This window comes from Notolepis coatsorum, assembly GCF_963971535.1.
Source record: "Notolepis coatsorum genome assembly, chromosome: 18".
Classification (NCBI taxonomy): domain Eukaryota; kingdom Metazoa; phylum Chordata; class Actinopteri; order Aulopiformes; family Paralepididae; genus Notolepis; species Notolepis coatsorum.
The window spans coordinates 56,801,753-56,822,039 of record NC_140182.1 but is presented as its reverse complement, the minus strand read 5'-3'; the positions used below and the strand labels follow the sequence as shown (position 1 = coordinate 56,822,039).

General features: G+C 41.4%; 2 protein-coding genes across 5 annotated transcripts in view; one reads left to right on the top strand and one right to left on the bottom strand.

Moving 5' to 3' along the window:
• Positions 1-20,287, top strand: part of tmtc2b (transmembrane O-mannosyltransferase targeting cadherins 2b) — a 316,193-nt gene that overhangs the window by 166,266 nt on the left and 129,640 nt on the right.
• Positions 10,726-17,818, bottom strand: LOC311245530 (macrophage mannose receptor 1-like). 4 transcript variants are annotated; one of them, XR_014620741.1, is made up of 5 exons: positions 17,745-17,818; positions 16,782-16,974; positions 15,993-16,076; positions 14,639-14,759; positions 10,726-11,449 (listed from the first exon to the last, which is right to left on the bottom strand). XR_014620741.1 is itself a non-coding variant. In XM_084335403.1 (4 exons), the coding sequence occupies exons 1-4, from the start codon at positions 17,746-17,748 to the stop codon at positions 11,446-11,448; spliced, it is 285 nt and encodes a 94-aa protein (XP_084191529.1). In that variant the 5' UTR covers positions 17,749-17,818; the 3' UTR covers positions 10,726-11,445. The 4 variants fall into 4 exon arrangements, 1 of the variants encoding a protein (XP_084191529.1); XR_014620742.1 differs by having other exon boundaries at positions 14,647-14,759; XR_014620743.1 differs by having other exon boundaries at positions 14,639-14,733.

Genomic DNA, 20,287 nt, shown 5'->3' with positions numbered 1-20,287 from the left:
TTTATGACATACACAACATACATGACATTTATGGCATAGGGACATATAGGTATTTAGTACTGATACATTTGTGACATAAACGGTATTCAAATATACAGTACTGTTACCCCTAGATCCTGACAGAGTATATATGATGGGGAGGGGACTGTACATTAGGAGGGGGTGGGTGGGTGGGAGAGAAATACATACGGCGGGGAGGGAATATATACATGCGGTGGGGAGGAGACTGTCTATTAGGAGGTAGTGGGGGTTTTGGGCATTTACGGATTTTGCCTAGTTCCGTGCTGAGGGTTTTTTCAACCTGCAACTTGTTCTTGTCAGAGACCAGCAGGGCTGAGTCGTCCGCAAACAGGAACAAGTTGCAGTCACAGGCTGACGACATGTCATTTGCATAAATTAGGAAGAGTAGAGGTCCTAGTATGCTTCCTTGTGGAACACCACAGCTCACTGTGAGGGGGGGGGGGGGGTAGAGTACCGTTTACCTCTACCATCTGTTCTCTCCCCTCCAGGTATAGGATTGCATACAATCCATTCAACCCCATAACACACAAAACAAAAACCCCATCCCTAACATCACCATCACCACCCTATCCAAACCTAATCTATGAGTCATTCATTGCCTCCTGCGGGCTGACTCTGGCCTTTTTGAACACTCACCACCACCTTCCCTAACTCTCTTACTTGATCACTCACAACAACCTTCTTCCCTAACTTCCCTAACTCCCTTGATACTTGCCCCATTGTCAACCCCTTCATACCCATGTCTAGTACTGCTGCTTCAACTACTAACTTTAACCTCTCTGTCCTACTGCTAACCATCACTATTGTATTCACTACTCTTGTCACAAATGCCACTATCTCCAACTTCTCCCCCCACACCCTCTCTTTCTCCTCCTGTACTTCCTCTACTGACAAATGCCCTTTTCTAAACCCCTGATCCTCACCTTCCATTCTCCCCTCTCTAACCCCTACTCTGATTATTACTTTATTAACAGATTGCAGAATGGGTACAATACAGTACAGCTCAATACACACAATTGTTAAGGGGATGCAGACCAGAGAAAGACTTTCGTCTTGTTTACATCAGGGTCCCCCATTTTCAATCCATTTTCACTGTAACTGAGAAGCCGTCGGTCTTGCTGAGTTTGTTATTTGAACCGAAGAGAATGGACTCTGTTTTGCCCATGTGTAATGATAGTTTGTTGTCGGCAAGCCATATGCAGATTTTGCCTAGTTCTGAGCTGAGGGTTTTTTCAACCTGTAACTTGTTCTTGTCAGAGACCAGCAGGGCTGAGTCGTCCGCAAAAAGGAACAAGTTGCAGTCACAAGCTGACGACATGTCATTTGCATAAATTAGGAACAGTAGCAGACCTAGTATGCTTCCTTGTGGAACACCACAGCTTACTGTGAGGGGGGGGGGGGGTAGGGTACCGTTTACCTCCACCATCTGCTCTCTCCCCTCCAGGTAGGATTGCATCCAGCTCACTGATAGACTATCAAAACCAATTGCTTTTAGCTTGTCAATCAGAATGGTGTGATTGACAGTGTCGAAGGCCTTTTGTAGGTCCAGCATGACCATGCCGCAGTATTTGCCCCCGTCCACCTCTTGCTTGATGTGGTCGTTCAAATAGAGAAGGCATGTGTCAGTGGAGTGGGATGTTCTGAATCCAGATTGGAATTCGTAGATTAGATTTTTATCCGCGAGGTACTTTTCGACCTGTTCGTATACTATTTTTTCCATGACTTTCGAGATGGATGTAAGGATAGAAACAGGGCGGTAGTTGCCTGGGTCTAATTTGCTGCCCTTTTTGTGCAGGGGTGTTACTCTCGCAATTTTGAAGTCCTTGGGGACGTGTCCCTGTTTTATGGAGAGGTTTATTATGTGTGTGATGACTGGGGTGATGGCGGCTGCTGAGTCTCTGAGGAATTTGGAGGGGATGTTGTCATGGCCAGTGGCCTTGTTCGGTTGGAGGGCGCTCAGTTTTTTGAGTACCTCATCTGTATAGTTACCATTTCCAGTTTGAAATCGTCTTTGTGGACGCCTAGGTTCTTGTAGTATGCTACTATGTGTTCTACCCCATACTGCCCTGAGTGGGAGGGTAGTTTGTTTATCAGTGTTGTGGCTATGTTTGTGAAGAAAGTGTTTAAGTAATTGGCTACATCCAGTTTGTCTGTGATGAGCGTGTTGTCCGTCTTTATGTTTATGTTTGAGAACCTGATTTTAAGTTTTTTACTGCAGCCTAGTTGATTATTGAGTAATTTAAAAAGTTCATGTGGTTTATTTTTGTTTTCCTCAGTTTTGTCATTGATGATTTTTTTTTGCAGTTTTTATCATGGAGTTTACGTCATTTCTTAGTCTGTTTCTTTCTAGTTTGAGTTCAGTCACATGGGCTTGGAGTTCACTGCTTGTGCTTTTGGTAAGCTTTGACTGACTTTTACTTTTACGGTCAGTATTTCAGTGTGCATCCACGGCTCAGCGCAATTTTTTACCCTGGTGGTTCTTAGGGGGGCCATGTTGTTTAGTATTGTTGAGAATTTGGTTTTGAAGCCAAGCCATGTTTCTTCAACCAGTGTACCATTGAGCTCATCTGACCAGTCCAGGCTCTCCAGTTCAAGGTTAAAGGCCTCGCTAGAGTAGGTTTTGAGGTCTCTAGATGTGACTGTTTTGTGACAGCCAGCCTTTTGTTTTAGCTTTTTGCGGGTACAGAATATCATGGCGTTCTATCGCCATGCTCTAAGACAAACTCTAACCGAAAACCAACTTCGAAAGAGTGCCTAAGCAGCAAAAAAAAAAAAGAGAGTGACTGATAGTGCCATCTAGTGGTAAGGTAAAAGTACTGTATTACAACACTCTCACTTAATTTTACAATGGCATTCAAGTCCCTTTAAATAATATTACAACACTCCCACTTAATTTTACAATGGCATTAAGTGCCTTTAAATAATATTACAGCGCCATGCTCTCCTTCATAAAAAGAAACGTCAAGAAAAAATATATTTTAAACAGCAAAAAAAAAATACTTTTTACAATGCTTTTACTGGAACTCTTTTTCACATTATTTCAGACTTGCTTTGACTAGGCAGCGTTCGGCGTTCACCTGTCAAGCACAAATAACCACTCTATTTTACATGTGAATTACCAAAGTGCCACTTAACCCTTTCACTGCCACACGACAGAAGGTTAACCCAAATTAAACAATTACATTTTTTTTGTATATATATATTGAACAATTAACAATATTCCTGTGAATGCATGAGTACACTGAATGAATACTGAGAGTATTACTGGCATAATAGATCATGTAAATAGAATTCTTACAATTTCTGGATTAATAAACCATCCTCTGACAAGCATGTTCTTGAATAATTTGTGTGTTTTTGAAACTCAATGCCTCTTATCACCTCTGTGGGGGGTGAGTGGGCTAATAATTCACAAATTATATTGTGGTGCAGGTATTCTAGCTAAACAAAACAGTGATAATGACACTTTTGAATGGTGTGAATTTAGTCATTGTTAGTATAAATAAGAATAATCAATTTTGTAATGTTGGGCAATAAGGCATAACAATAGAGCCTCTTGATTGATTGATTGATTGAAAAGTTTATTAACAGATTGCAGAATGGGTACAGTACAGTACAGCTCAATACATACAATTGTTAAGGGGTTGCAGACCAGAGAAAGACTTTCGTCTTGTTTACATCAGGGTTCCCCATTTTCAATTCATCATAACATATATGACATACAGATAGACAGTACATCTATACATTTATGACATATCAGATTTGCAAATACAGTACTGTTTGTGATACAAAAGTGTCCAGAAAAAGAGTGTATTTGACGTAGAAACTACATTGGAGGAGGTTGGGTGGGGGCTGTACATTGGAGGTGGGGGGGGGACACACATTGTACACTGTACATTGGAATACTGACAAAGCCATACTTGGTCATTTATTGTACAACTGGGTTAGGACATTTGTAGGGGCCAGTTTCGAATTGCAGTCTCCCGTAGGTGTTTTTTGAGAGTGTTATTGAAAGTGGGTAGTGATTCACATTCCTTTACAGCTTTGGGTAGGGCGTTCCACATTGATGTGGCATAATTGCTAAACGTGTTTAGTCCCTTGTTTGAGCCGAATCTGGGTTTTACATGATTTGTGGAGCTCCCTCTGGTGTTGTGATCATGGTATTCACTGACCTTTGGGAAGTATTTTGACATGTACAGAGATACATGAGAGATATTTAGAGAAAGTAGATAGATTTTGGGGGGGAATTGTTAATTCTACTTAAACTTAATGCAACATCTATAATAGTAAATATCATTCAGAAAACAATATGTTGGGTAGGAGTGGGGGGGGGGGGGGTTGGGTAGGAGGGGTGGGTGGGGGACACTGTACAACTGTACAAACAACACTGTACATTGGATTATGAATGAATGTGGACAATATTTATATCCATCAGAGGGGGGAGCTTCGATGGTCATGTAAGTGGCTACAGACCGCTGCACTTAAATATAAACATTAGTCTACCTGGAGACTCAATGAGGTAATTGTAGATGTCGCCATAAGACGCGTCTGGCCATTTAGTGGGATCATTTTTTCATTATCCTGTTCGGCTGAAAGGACATTGGCCACCGAAGCTCCCCCCTCTGATAGAACAGTCCACATTCATTCGAGCGTCATCTCGCGTCGTCCAGACTCCATGGGCACTCTGCGCATGTCCATGCGGAATAGGTGCTTTAAAATGGGCTTTTTCTCTGCCGATTTAGTTCTGATCGATTAGTTATGGGTCACGCCGTGTTCAGGAGAGCGAGGCGCATAAACGTCTATTCGATCATGTCTCTAGCACCCCCACAGCCGTATCGGCAACCACTTACATCACGGCTCTCGTCCACATTCATTCATATGCTCCCCCCGCAATCTCCTCCCCGATTTCAATGTAACGCGGAAGTGTAGTGGTCTTCGTTAAACACTAAAACTACGATACCCAGAGCTCATCGCACAAACCGGAAGCGAATATACGTCATCTTTCCTCGCCACGTCCTTTAACTATTCCTCACCGGCAACTTATCCAATTTAAAAGAAAATTAAAACATCTTTTCAAAATCTTTCTTCACATCTAGATTTGTAAATTCCACATAACCTTAGATGTTGTTCTTTAAACATTACGTAGGCCCCTTACCCGCTCGCGAATTGAACGCCACCCCATACGTTAGGCTAAAACCAAAGATTTTCGTCCATCAGCCCGTTTTAAACAGCGTAAATACGCCATTTCTCTCCGTTCTTAAAGCAATCAACTTATATACGCCAACTCCCGCACACCTTAGCTAGTATCCCTGCGTTTTTAACAACAATCCGACGGTCGCAACATATTTTAAAACGCATAATATTAGCTAAAATCAAAGATTTTCGTCCATCAGCCCGTTTTAAACAGCGTAAATACGACATTTCTCTCCGTTCTTAAAGCAATCAACTTATATACGCCAACTCCCGCACACCTTAGCTAGTATCCCTCCGTTTTTAACAACAATCCAAGGTCGCAACATATTTTAAAACACATAATTTGTTGAGCTGGGGACTATAAACAGAACCAGGGTGCATGGAAAGGGCTGTAGCGTATTTCTGTATGCCTAGCCCTGCCCCCAGACTTCAGAATGACCCAATCAAATGTGCCCTATCATTGAAATGCAAATACCAGCAGCTACGTCATGTACCACGCCCCTAGACGTCCGCCCCCAGACGTTGCTACTCATCCCAGCTAGTTCATTCGCAGGTTGCGAATGAACTAGCTGGGTACCCAACTAGCTCATTCGCAAAATGATCCTTGCGAATGAACTAGCTGGGTACCCAGCTAGCTAGGTCATCTTTGCGAATGAACTAGCTGGGTACCCAACTAGCTCATTCGCAAAATGATCCTTGCGAATGAACTAGCTGGGTACCCAGCTAGCTAGGTCATCTTTGCGAATGAACTAGTTGGGTACCCAGCTAGTTCATTCGCAAAATGATCCTTGCGAATGAACTAGCTGGGTACCCAGCTAGCTAGGTCATCTTTGCGAATGAACTAGTTGGGTACCCAGCTAGTTCATTCGCAAAATGGTCCTTGCGAATGAGCTAGCTGGGTACCCAGCTAGCTAATGTGTCAGCTAGCTGGGTACCCAGCTAGCTCATTCGCAAGGACCATTTTGCGAATGAGCTAGCTACTAGCTGAGGCAAAATTTGGTGTAAAGCCTATGGGACAAAGCCGGCTAGTTAACTAGCTAAGACACGTGCTACCTAGCTAGCTGGGTACCCAGCTAGCTGACACATTTGCAACCTAGGTAGTGAGCTAGCTCATTCGCAAATTTGTCTTTGCGAATGAGCTAGCTAGGTACCCAGCTAGCTAGGTCATCTTTGCGAATGAGCTAGTTGGGTACCCAACTAGCTCATTCGCAAAATGATCCTTGCGAATGAACTAGCTGGGTACCCAGCTAGCTAGGTCATCTTTGCGAATGAACTAGTTGGGTACCCAGCTAGTTCATTCGCAAAATGATCCTTGCGAATGAACTAGCTAGGTACCCAGCTAGTTCATTCGCAAAGACACATTAGCTAGCTGGGTACCCAGCTAGCTAGGTCATCTTTGCGAATGAGCTAGTTGGGTACCCAGCTAGTTCATTCGCAACCTGCGAATGAACTAGCTGAGATGAGTAGCAACGTCTGGGGGCGGACGTCTAGGGGCGTGGTACATGACGCAGATGCTGGTATTTGCATTTCAATGACAGGGCACATTTGATTGGGTCATTCTGAAGTCTGGGGGCAGGGCTAGGCATACAGAAATACGCTACAGCCCTTTCCGTGCACCCTGGATCTGTTTATAGTCCCCAGCTCAACAAATTATGTGTTTTAAAATATGTTGCGACCTTGGATTGTTGTTAAAAACGGAGGGATACAAGCTAAGGTGTGGGGGAGTTGGCGTATATAAGTTGATTGCTTTAAGAACGGAGAGAAATGTCGTATTTACGCTGTTTAAAACGGGCTGATGGACGAAAATCTTTGGTTTTAGCTAATATTATGCGTTTTAAAATATGTTGCGACCGTCGGATTGTTGTTAAAAACGCAGGGATACTAGCTAAGGTGTGGGGGAGTTGGCGTATATAAGTTGATTGCTTTAAGAACGGAGAGAAATGTCGTATTTACGCTGTTTAAAACGGGCTGATGGACGAAAATCTTTGGTTTTAGCCTAACGTATGGGTGGCGTTCAATTCGCGAGCGGGTAAGGGGCCTACGTAATGTTTAAAGAACAACATCTAAGGTTATGTGGAATTTACAAATCTAGATGTGAAGAAAGATTTTGAAAAGATGTTTTAATTTTCTTTTAAATTAGATAAGTTGCCGGTGAGGAATAGTTAAAGGACGTGGCGAGGAAAGATGACGTATGTTCGCTTCCGGTTTGCGCGATGAGTTACTGTATAAACGGTTTCCATATTATAGTCCCTTTGCAGGTTGATGTGAACACAACATGCAATACAAAGATAATAAACGTACATACTAATTGTGTAGTAGTTAGTTATTATTATTGTATTAATATTCTACAGTATCGGCAGATCGCTGCCATCTCAAATGAATCTTCTGTACATCCCTGCAACAAGAAAGCCATTGAGAATATAATATATAGTGGGTAATTCTGAAGTCTGGGGGCAGGGCTAGGTAGGCATACAGAAATACGGATACACCGGTTCTGTTTATAGTCCCCAGCTAAACAAACTATGTGTTTTAAAATATGTTGCGACCGTCGGATTGTTGTTAAAAACGGAGGGATACTAGCTAAGGTGTGGGGGAGTTGGCGTATATAAGTTGATTGCTTTAAGAACGGAGAGAAATGTCGTATTTACGCTGTTTAAAACGGGCTGATGGACGAAAATCCTTGGTTTTAGCCTAACGTATGGGGTGGCATTCAATTCGCGAGCGGGTAAGGGGCCTACGTAATGTTTAAAGAACAACATCTAAGGTTATGTGGAATTTACAAATCTAGATGTGAAGAAAGATTTTGAAAAGATGTTTTAATTTTCTTTTAAATTAGATAAGTTGCCGGTGAGGAATAGTTAAAGGACGTGGCGAGGAAAGTTGACGTATGTTCGCTTCCGGTTTGCGCAATGAGCTCTGGGTATCGTAGTTTTAGTGTTTAATAATAATAACTAACTACTACACAATTAGTATGTACGTTTATTATCTTTGTATTGCATGTTCTTTGCATGTTGTGTTCACATCAACCTGCAAAGGGACTAGATGGAAACCGTTTATACAGTAACTCATCGCGCAAACCGGAAGCGAACATACGTCACGGCCGTGGTTCAAGTTTGCAGTTCCTTTCAAATATAGTTGTGTCTCAAGATTCAACGTTACAGTAGTAGAGTAGAGAAATGTTAGAATGTAATAGGACATGTATGGCAATCTGTCTGACAAGGATATGCGAGATTTGTTGATAGAAAACGGAGAATTGAAAATGATTTGAGAGAATATACTGTATTAATCCCCAAAGGGGGAAATTGATTGCCACCAGACGTATGTAACATAAAACACAAACAAAAAAAATATTATAATAGAATACGGCAAAGTGCTTCCAGACAACACATATGGATTAAATAAATTAAATAACACAGTATATATATTCTCAATGGCTTTCTTGCAGGGATGTACAGAAGATTCATTTGAGATGGCAGCGATCTGCCGATACTGTAGAATATTAATACAATAATAATAACTACTACACAATTAGTATGTATGTTTATTATCTTTGTATTGCATGTTCTTTGCATGTTGTGTTCACATCAACCTGCAAAGGGACTAGATTTGTATTACTGTATCTCTATCTCTTTGTATTTAAATGTTCTTATAATTTTTTTATGCTTGCTTATGCCTGTATGTTCTACTGTTGTGAAGCACTTTGAACTGCAACCTCTGTATGAAAAGTGCTATACAAATAAAATTATTATTATCCCATCACTGTCAATGGATGTCTTATTCTTTGACTTTGATACAATGGATATGATTTCTGCTTCACTGACATTTCCCAAAAACATAGACTGCAGTACTTTACTATCTCCTCTCCATCCTTCCTGTAATGGTTCATCGTGTTTTTGAATGGCATCTGCCAGATTTGGCCCCACATTCACAAAAAAATTGTTGAATTCATTAACCACCTCATTCATGTTTTTTATAGTCTTACTATTACTAATGAAATGGCTAGGCATTTTTATGGACGCTGATTTATTTCCCATTACCTTATTTATTATTTTTATTTCCGCCTAACAATCTATTGTAATAATCTTTCTTGGCCCATCTCATAATGAATACTAACTTATTCTTATACACTTTGTATTTAGTTTCAGCAGCCTTTTTTCTACATTTGATCAAATCTCTATAGTTTGTTTTTCTTTTTACATGCATTCTCTAACCACTTTGTTATCCATGGTTTTATATTGTCATTACTTTTTTGTTTATGTTGAACCATTGGGCAGTGCCTATCGTAAAGTGTCCGATAGATATTCAAAAAAGTATTGTAAGCAGCATTGACGTCTTCTACATAGACCCCCCTTGAAATGTATTAACGAAAATGTGTTATCTAATACTATACATTCACTAAATTGTTACTCCGTATAATAATTACAATTGGCTTCAATGGAATTAAACACGTCTTTCTGGGTCGATATCGCATTCAAAGTCTTGTATTTTATCGCCACATAAATATTCGTCTGTTGATTCTGTCATATTTCATGGAATATATATATATTCAACTGCTTTGCATTTCAAGTCACCGTCGACAAACACAGCTGCAGGTAGGATTGCATCCAGCTCACTCAATCAGAATGGAGTGATTGACAGTGTCGAAGGCCTTTTGTAGGTCCAGCATGACCATGCCGCAGTATTTGCCTGCGTCCACCTCTTGTTTGATGTGGTCGTTCAAATAGAGCAGGTGAATTGATGATGAATGAATGAAAATGGGGGACCCTGATGTAAACAAGACGAAAGTCTTTCTCTGGTCTGCATCCCCTTAACAATTGTATGTATTGAGCTGTACTGTACCCATTCTGCAATCTGTTAATAAACTTTTCAATCAATCAATGTGTCAGTGGAGTGGGATGTTCTGAAGCCAGATTGGAATTCGTAGATTAGATTTTTTTCCGCTAGGTACTTTTCGACCTGTTCGTAGACTATTTTTTCCATGACTTTCGAGATGGAGATAAGAATAGAAACAGGGCGGTAGTTGCAATGCAACATGACCGAATGATTGATTGAAAACTGTATTAACATATTGCAGAATGGGTACAGTACAGTACAGCTCAATACACACAATTGTTAAGGGGATGCAGACCAGAGAAAGGCTTTCGTCTTGTTTACATCAGGGTCCCCCATTTTCAATTCATCAGGACATATATGACATACATGACACACAGATAGACAGTACTGCTACATCTATACATTTATGACATACCAGATTTACCAGATTTGCAAATACAGTACCGTTTGTGATACAAAAATAGTCCAGAAAAGAGAGTATATACATTTGACGTAGAAACTGTACATTGGAGGAGGTTGGGTAGGTGGGGTGGGGGGGGGGGACTGTACATTGGAGGTGGTTGGGGGGGGGGGGGTCACCCCTACATACGATAAAGACTTTTCCGGTCCTGTCTTTTTTGCTACAATGATGACAAAAGTGCTTGCTTTCAAAAATAATGTTTATTTAAGAAACCGGGAAACACATTTGTGTGTATATGCAGGCTATATAATGCATTATTAACAGGTGTTTCAGGTCTAAATGGCTTAGTACTGTTGACATTACACTGCTTGTAGTTATTAGTAAATCAAATAGCATTAATAATTACAGAAAATTATCACTAAAGTGCTATCTGTTGCAGCTGCACATGCAGCTGCACACTTTTCCATAAAAATAGCATATTTGTATAAGTGTGACCATTTCTCAAAAACAGAAAATCATGTATTTTTTTTAAATACAGAAAAGGATCACTAAAGTGCTATCTGTTGCAGCTGCACTGCACTGTTCTCCATAAAAATAGCATATTTGGATAAGTTTGACCATTTCTCAAAAACAGAAAATCATGTATTCTTTTTAAATACAGAAAAGGATCACCAAGTTACCATTTCTCAAAAAATATAAATAAATACAGAAAATAAGCACTAGTTCACTCAGTGGAAATTTCTAGCTCAATGCGAGGTCTGCTGCTGCCGGCTAATAATACGGTCAATACGTGGGGAGATCTTTGACAAGGCAACACGCATGTCATCCTCAAGGCTCAACTTGGCCCTATATTTTGTTTTCAGAGCCGTCATGGATGAAAAGCCAGCTTCACACAGATATGTGGTGCTGAATGGTATCAACACCTTAACTGCTGCATCATGAGATACCCGACTTTCCAGTTGGTGTAGTCCACGACGCTGTTGTCGATCCAGTGCCACTCACCTGAAATAAGGAGAATCGGGATGAGATAATACTAATGCATGAAAAAACAGGTTTCAAGAGACTAAATTAAGTTTCGCATAGCGAAAGCTGGTAAGTAGCCACACACTATACCGAGCGACTGAACACTCGTTTCTCAAAGCCTTCCGTCACTTCTAGAATGGACTACAAGTAGGGCTGGGCGATATGACGATATTATATAAATATCGGGTACAGTTCATTAACGATACACTTTTTCAACGTATCGTGGATATCGTGATGTTTTGCCCAAGAGGATTGTGTCGCGTCAATCTGTCCACACGTTACTCGTTCATATCTCAGCCTGTGCTGAGATATGCCCATTCCGCGGTCTGTTAATAAAGTTTTCAATCAGACAGATGTATGGAAAGGCTTTTATTATAACATTCGTTGTAGTAAAATCATTATGCCTCATTTAGTCAAGCACTGGTCTCCTACTCGACGGCCGCGGGGAGCTAACGTTAGTAGCTTTGTTGATGTTTAGCACACGGGACATTCAGGAAGTCAAACGCTTGCCGATTGGTGCTAAGAACAGCAGGGCGGGTGCAAGCGGTGTGACGTCATTGGCAGACTCGACTGTCAATCAAAATGATTATGTTTCCGTCAGAATGAATGAATGAAAACTGTATTAAAAGGTTGCATAATGGGTACAATACAGTACAGGAGGATGAAGACCAGAAAAAGACTTTCGGCTTTTTTACATAAGGGTCCTCCATTTTCAATTCATCAAAACATTTAGAGACATACATATATACAGTAGTTTCATAAAAATGCTAAAATGCTATTTATTGATTGATTGATTTAAAACTTTAACATATTGCAGAATGGGTACAGTACAGCTCAATACATACAATTGTTAAGGGGATGCAGACCAGAGAAAGACTTTAGTCTTGTTTACATCAGGGTCCCCCATTTTCAATTCATCATATTTCATATCTAAATCATATAATATCTCATATGCAATATATAATCTAATAATCTAAATCTAATATAAAAATGCTAAATGCATGGGTATTTTATTTTGTCTTTAATGTTAGCTTGCAAACTCAAATACTGTCTTGGTAAGCCTCATAATGAATTGTTTGGGGTAAAAAAGAAAAACATCGTGATGTGTATCGTGTATCGCCGAAAGGTCAGAAAATATCGTGATATCATATTTAGGCCATATCGCCCAGCCCTAACTACAAGTGTTTTGTTATTCATTCATCCTTATGCTGTTACTGCCGTCGGATTAGACTTTATTTGATTGGAAGAAGATCCCTCTGGAAAGAGTCGGGATTTGATGCAGGATATCGGCGGTATTATGCTAATTATATTTGTATTTTAACTAACCAGGTCGCAAATTAACCGCAAACAATAAAAATATTTTAGTTTGATCGCCACCGCGGTTGACCGCAGGCACTCGCCCACTATGGATCAGCCCACGCAAAATTTGTGTGTGTGTGTGAGAGAGACAGAATGAGGGGGAGAGAGAGGGGGAAGAGAGAGAGGGAGAGAGAAAGGGAAGGAGAGAGAGGGAGAGAGAAGGAGAGAGAAAGGGAAGGAGATAGAGGGAGAGAGAAAGAGGAGAGAGAGGGGGGAGAGAGATGGAGAGGGAGAGACACAGTGGGGGAGAGATAGAATCTGACAAGACAGAGAAATACACTTATTTGTTTGAACTGTATTATCCCTCGCCTGTTACACTTTGTGCATGTGTGAGAGAGAGAGAGAGAGAGAGTGTGTGAGATGGAGAGAGTGTGAGAGAGATATGGAGAGTGTTCATTCAGAGAGTGTTTGAATGAAGTACATTTGCTGAAATACAGTTGTTCTTAATTTTCACAGTTGTTCTTCATTTTCTCACTTGCTATGTGAGAATGTTAGTTATTATGTTCTCAATTCCCCTTGCATTGTTTGAGAATTGTGTGGAAGAGTTTGCTAGTTCTAGTACCCCTTTCGTACAAGTTAACAATAAATAATGGTATTAGGAATAACCACTGGGTTAGTATATTAGGACAAGTGCATGACAGTAAGGTTAGTTAGGGTTAGATATATTTATTAATTGTATTTCAGATATTGGTTGAAGAAGTGTGTCTTTAGTCGACAGCAAAAGATTGGATGAGTTTCGGCTGTCCTAACTGGGGTGGGAAGTTCGTTCTACCATTATGGGGCAAGGACTGAGAATAGGCGGCTTCTCTTTGATGACCCTCCCGGAGCTTGGATAGGAGTAGGTCTGAGGCGGCCAGAAGATACAGAGCGTATAGGGGTCTTGAGGGTGTGTAGTTAGAGACCATTGACCGGAGGTAGGCGGGAGCCGTTCCCTTTGCCACACGATATGCCAGGTCGAGGGCCTTGAAGCGGATTCGTGCAGCAATGGGGAGCCAGTGCAGGTCCCTAAGAAGTGGGGTGACATGGGCCGACTTCGGTAGGTTTGAGATCAGGCGGGAAACTGCGTTCTGAATGAGCATGTAACCAACAAGCATCTGTACGGGGGACTACCAAGGCTGAGCGACAAGGTGGCATCCAGGAGGATGAAACTTGCAGGTCACTGCCACCGACACCAGGTACTTCCGACTAGCAAGCTAGTGCTCTGGGAGTCAACACACGGGCGACGACCAAGAGGACGTCCCACGCCGACATATGTAGACATACTGAGGAAGGACGCAGGTGTGGAGAGCCCTACGCAACTGGTCGGATGTATGGAGGATCGGGATGATTGGAATCTCCACTGGCGAACCCGTCTGAGGACGGCCAAATTAATGAATGACTACTGGTTTATTGAAGGTTCCCAACCACAGCCAAAAGAAAATCAAGGAGGCAGCCTTTGCGAATGATGCACCAAAGCCATGGAACACCCTATGGACATTAGGCTAGATCACTAAATATTTTCAAAAGTAAGCTAAATACGTACCTCGTTCACCGTAGCCTTTTAATACACTCTGCTACTTATACTCATTACATGCACAGTGATTATTGTACTGTAAATTAGAGCGATTTTATTGCACTGCACTATTGCACTATTTTATGCTAATTGCATGCTAATATTATGCCTATGTCTATTTTATGTCCATTATGTCTACATTACTGCTGTGAAGGTGCTATGCAAATTAAGTTATTATTATTATTATTATTATTATTATTATTATTATTATTATTATTATTATTATTATTATTATTATCATATAGAGATATTCAGACCTGGTGACCTCTTGCAGAGAGAGTAGTGGCTGTTGCTGCATGCTGCCGTCTTCCACGTTCGGTCCACGTCCATGTAGACAGGGCTCTACGCTAACCTTTTTCATTAGGGGCACAGGTGCTCCTAAATGAAAAAATTTAGGAGCACACAAAGAAATTTAGGAGCACAGTGAATTTTTTTCTAGTAACTGAGTTTATTAACAAACTCACATTTTTTTAAACAAAAATAAATGTACATGTATAGTAGTACTCTGTATGTGCATGTTCAAATGGGAACAGAACTGTGCAATAGCACCAAAGTCACTGGCCCACACTGTGTGTGTGTGCTAAACAAACTCACAAGGATGGTCTCTCCTTTCTCAATATGTACAAATCTCTACACTGGATGACTGGATGTGCCGCCGCGAGACGTTGTGTTTTACTACCGAATCTCTTCAGGTGCGGGTTTCCCGACACAAAGGGCGTATTGCCTGCCTGTTTCTGCAATATTTACAAAACATGACATTGTTTTCCAACTCTAGCCATGGGAAAATGTTTAGCCAATTCACGTTAAATTTGTATGTCTTCCCTCCGGCTCCAGTGGGTGTAGCATCGTTAGCTACAGTGGGTACATTGGGTGTAGCTTCGTTAGCTACAGTGGGTACATTGGGTGTAGCTTCATTAGCTAGTTAGCTACAGTGGGTACATTGGGTGCTACAGTGGGGGTAGTAGTGGGTGTAGCCTCGCTAGCATGCTGGCTAGCGTCAGTATCTTGGTTAACTATCACCTCTGTAACATGAGCTGCCTCGCCTGACTTCTCATTCTCCGGTATCTTTCGCGCAAAATAAAAATGAATGGGCAATACATGGCTGTATTGTCTGACTCAGACACTGACGCTCATAGATATATCTATGCTGACGCTAAAAATTACTTTCAGTTTCCAGTCGCGTGACCACAGGAAACTCTACTGTGATTGGAACGTTTATGCGGCTGTGAACTGTGGGACTTGTAGTTTTTTAACGATTCTCGCAGCGGAGAAAAAAAAGGACGAATGAGGCTGTACTCTGCACTCGCCGGCCCCACTCGCACGCCGTGCGAGTACTTGATTTTGCAGGTTCGCACACACATATTTTTAGGGGCATATGCGAGCAATTTGCTCGCACTGTAGAGCCCTGACACAGGCGTCGTTCATTGTAGGCTCGTTTCTCCCCCATTTGGTGTAGCATGTCCTTCACTATGTACAGATACCGAGATGTCACACCATGTTACCTGTACCTGTTTATTGCACTATGTTTTTTTTTTTATTGGATTCTATTATATGTTGTACCACTGTATTGCACATCGTTGCGGGCAAGACCACCCGCATTTCATTGTATACCTGTATGCCGTGACAATTAAAACTCTTGACTTGACTTGACTAGGAAAGAGGCCAGTTGTCCACCCACTTGAACCGGCCGCCAGTCTGAGAAAAGAGAAGTCACAAGAGAGAACAAGATCCTCTGTGAACAAACAACTGTCTGACCCAGTGTCCTTGACCCTTTCACTGTGACAATACAGAAGGTTAGCCCTTTACTATCACACAACCGACGGCGATGCTCCATCATTAGCTCCACGGATGCAGAGCTAATGATGGAGCATCGCCGTCGGTTGCGTGATAGTAAAGGGTTAACCTTCTGTCGTGTGGCAGTGAAAGGGTTAACACATTGGTTGCCAGCCGGATATGACAATTTATCGCTTGGATGCCACCACGTTAATCAATGGGAGGACGAGCACATTTGCGAATGCATAAACTATATCTTAAATTATGGCTATGTGTCTAATACACCCGTCGCTTATCAATGACTTGCTTGCAGTCAAAGATGTACAAAACGGATTGTTTTTTCATCAGTACATTTCCGTTTTATACCGTTTTGAATACGAGTATAGTTTCGGAGAGTTCTAGTAATTTCAGAGAAATTCCACGAAAATAGCCATTTACTGGAATACACAAAACACATTGTCATTTTCCGGCTGATTTATGAATAGTTTTCAAATAAACTATAGATTATCGAGAGTATTTGTGTTCTTATGCACGATACAAAAGCGGGCTGAAAAATAATTTATTCGTGCCACGCTCAGCGCCTAACGCCACACACAGAGATAATAATAATAATTTATGGATAATAACTTATGGATCTGCAGGGTAATGAAGGCTTGTATTATCGGGTTCAGGATATTGGCCAGATATGCGTCGTCTGCTTGGCACTGCCTCCTGGCCTCGTCCCACTTCATCTTCTGGGCCACCAGTTTGAAGGAGTCATTGCCCAGCTTGTAGAAAGTACTAGGTGACACGGTTGTGGCGGGGACCACTATCTGAGAATCTGACACAATATGAAACAGTAGTTGTCTTTCAGAAACAAAAGTATGACAGTGTGTGAATGTACCTTGAAATGGATTAAAAAAGCTAGATACATACACCCTTTCACTACCACACTACCAACGGGTTAACCCTTTCACTGCGACAATACAGAAAATATCACAACTTCATTGTACATGAGAATAATATAGTCCCCTTCGGATGTATATATATTTTATTATCTCGTTTTCTTACAAAGTACTGTATATCTTTATGTCATAAACTGCATCTTTAGTACTTGTGTGAATTTAGCCGTACTGTATTGTACCCATTCTGCAATCTGTTAATAACGTTTTCAATCAATCACATCATGGGGGGAAATTAGCTAAGGTTTGATTTGTTTATTTAAGATTGCAGAATAAATACAGTAAAAACAACTGCTAATTGGGGTTGCATAACAGAGAGATAGAAAGTCTTGTTTACATCAGGTCCCCATTTTCAATTCATCATGACATACACGACATACAGATATACAGTACTGTTACATCCAGACATTTACTGTAGTTAGAGTATGGATAAATAGCTAACGTTAAATTAGGCTATCGATATACTAACGTTAGGTAACGTTAGCTAGCTAGCAAGCTATGAACAACCAGTACAGCTAACATGAACGTGTTTACCTACTCTACTTTCGTTAACGTTAGCTGACGTTATGAAAGCTATGATCTGTAATGTCAACTGGATAACGTTAGCTATTTATTCATCTATGCTAATATTGTCAGCTTATTTACTCACCCATTTTGATGTGTGTTTCTCCCGATCATTCAATACTCTAATGACGGTAGAACAATGTAGTTTGAGAAGCCGTGAGTCCGTGACCACTTCCGGTAAAACGATAGCAATTTATCCGGCAACTTATCTAATTTAACAGAAAATTAAAACATCTTTTCAAAATCTTTCTTCACATCTAGATTTGTAAATTCCACATAACCTTAGATGTTGTTCTTTAATGTGTCACAGCAGCACAAACATTCCCCACATTTAATATTCACAAACACTAAAACTACGATACCCAGAGCTCATCGCGCAAACCCGAAGCGAACACACGTCATCTCTCCTCGCCACGTCCTTTTACGATTCCTCATCGGCAACTTATCTAATTTAAAAGAAAATTAAAACATCTTTTCAAAATCTTTCTTCACATCTAGATTTGTAAATTCCACATAACCTTAGATGTTGTTCTTTAATGTGTCACAGCAGCACAAACATTCCCCACATTTAACATTCACAAACACTAAAACTACGATACCCAGAGCTCATCGCGCAAACCCGAAGCGAACACACGTCATCTCTCCTCGCCACGTCCTTTTACGATTCCTCATCGGCAACTTATCTAATTTAAAAGAAAATTAAAACATCTTTTCAAAATCTTTCTTCACATCTAGATTTGTAAATTCCACATAACCTTAGATGTTGTTCTTTAATGTGTCACAGCAGCACAAACATTCCCCACATTTAACATTCACAAACACTAAAACTACGATACCCAGAGCTCATCGCGCAAACCCGAAGCGAACACACGTCATCTCTCCTCGCCACGTCCTTTTACGATTCCTCATCGGCAACTTATCTAATTTAAAAGAAAATTAAAACATCTTTTCAAAATCTTTCTTCACATCTAGATTTGTAAATTCCATATAACCTTAGATGTTGTTCTTTAAACATTACGTAGGCCCCTTACCCGCTCGCGAATTGAACACCACCCCATACGTTAGGCTAAAACCAAAGATTTTCGTCCATCAGCCCGTTTTAAACAGCGTAAATACGACATTTCTCTCCGTTTTAAAGCAATCAACTTATATACGCCAACTCCCGCACACCTTAGCTAGTATCCCTCCGTTTTGAACAACAATCCGACGGTCGCAACATATTTTAAAACACATAATTTGTTGAGCTGGGGACTATAAACAGAACCGTGCACGGAAAGGGCTGTAGCGTATTTCTGTATGCCTAGCCCTGCCCCCCAGACTTCAGAATGACCCAATCAAATGTGCCCTATCATTGAAATGCAAATACCAGCAGCTACGTCATGTACCACGCCCCTAGACGTCCGCCCCCAGACGTTGCTACTCATCCCAGCTAGTTCATTCGCAGGTTGCAAATGAACTAGCTGGGTACCCAACTAGTTCATTCGCAGGTTGCGAATGAACTAGCTGGGTACCCAACTAGCTCATTCGCAAAATGATCCTTGCGAATGAACTAGCTGGGTACCCAGCTAGCTAGGTCATCTTTGCGAATGAACTAGTTGGGTACCCAGCTAGCTAGGTCATCTTTGCGAATGAACTAGTTGGGTACCCAGCTAGTTCATTCGCAAAATGGTCCTTGCGAATGAACTAGCTGGGTACCCAGCTAGCTAGGTCATCTTTGCGAATGAACTAGTTGGGTACCCAGCTAGCTAGGTCATCTTTGCGAATGAACTAGTTGGGTACCCAGCTAGTTCATTCGCAAAATGGTCCTTGCGAATGAACTAGCTGGGTACCCAGCTAGCTAGGTCATCTTTGCGAATGAACTAGTTGGGTACCCAGCTAGTTCATTCGCAAAATGGTCCTTGCGAATGAGCTAGCTGGGTACCCAGCTAGCTAATGTGTCAGCTAGCTGGGTACCCAGCTAGCTCATTCGCAAGTACCATTTTGCGAATGAGCTAGCTACTAGCTGAGGCAAAATTTGGTGTAAAGCCTATGGGACAAAGCCGGCTAGTTAACTAGCTAAGACACGTGCTACCTAGCTAGCTGGGTACCCAGCTAGCTGACACATTTGCAACCTAGGTAGTGAGCTAGCTCATTCGCAAATGTGTCTTTGCGAATGAACTAGCTGGGTACCCAGCTAGCTAGGTCATCTTTGCGAATGAGCTAGTTGGGTACCTAGCTAGTTCATTCGCAAAATTGTTCCTGTGAATGAGCTAGCTAGGTACCCAGCTAGTTCATTCGCAAAGACACATTAGCTAGCTGGGTACCCAGCTAGCTAGGTCATCTTTGCGAATGAGCTAGTTGGGTACCTAGCTAGTTCATTCGCAAAATTGTTCCTGTGAATGAGCTAGCTAGGTACCCAGCTAGTTCATTCGCAAAGACACATTAGCTAGCTGGGTACCCAGCTAGCTAGGTCATCTTTGCGAATGAGCTAGTTGGGTACCCAGCTAGCTCATTCACAAAATGGTCTTTGCGAATGAGCTAGCTGGTTAACGAACTAGCTCATTCACAAATGTGTCCTTGCGAATGAGCTAGCTCGTTAACGAACTAGCTCATTCACACTCTGTTATGCCTGCCCAGCTATACTAGTAT

Excerpts from the sequence above, each read along its gene's own strand:
- LOC311245530 (XM_084335403.1), bottom strand. Across the intron at positions 16,077-16,781 it reads ATTACCCTGCAGATCCATAA|ACTGGCGGCCGGTTCAAGTG; the intron begins GTTATTATCCAT and ends CTCTTTTCTCAG.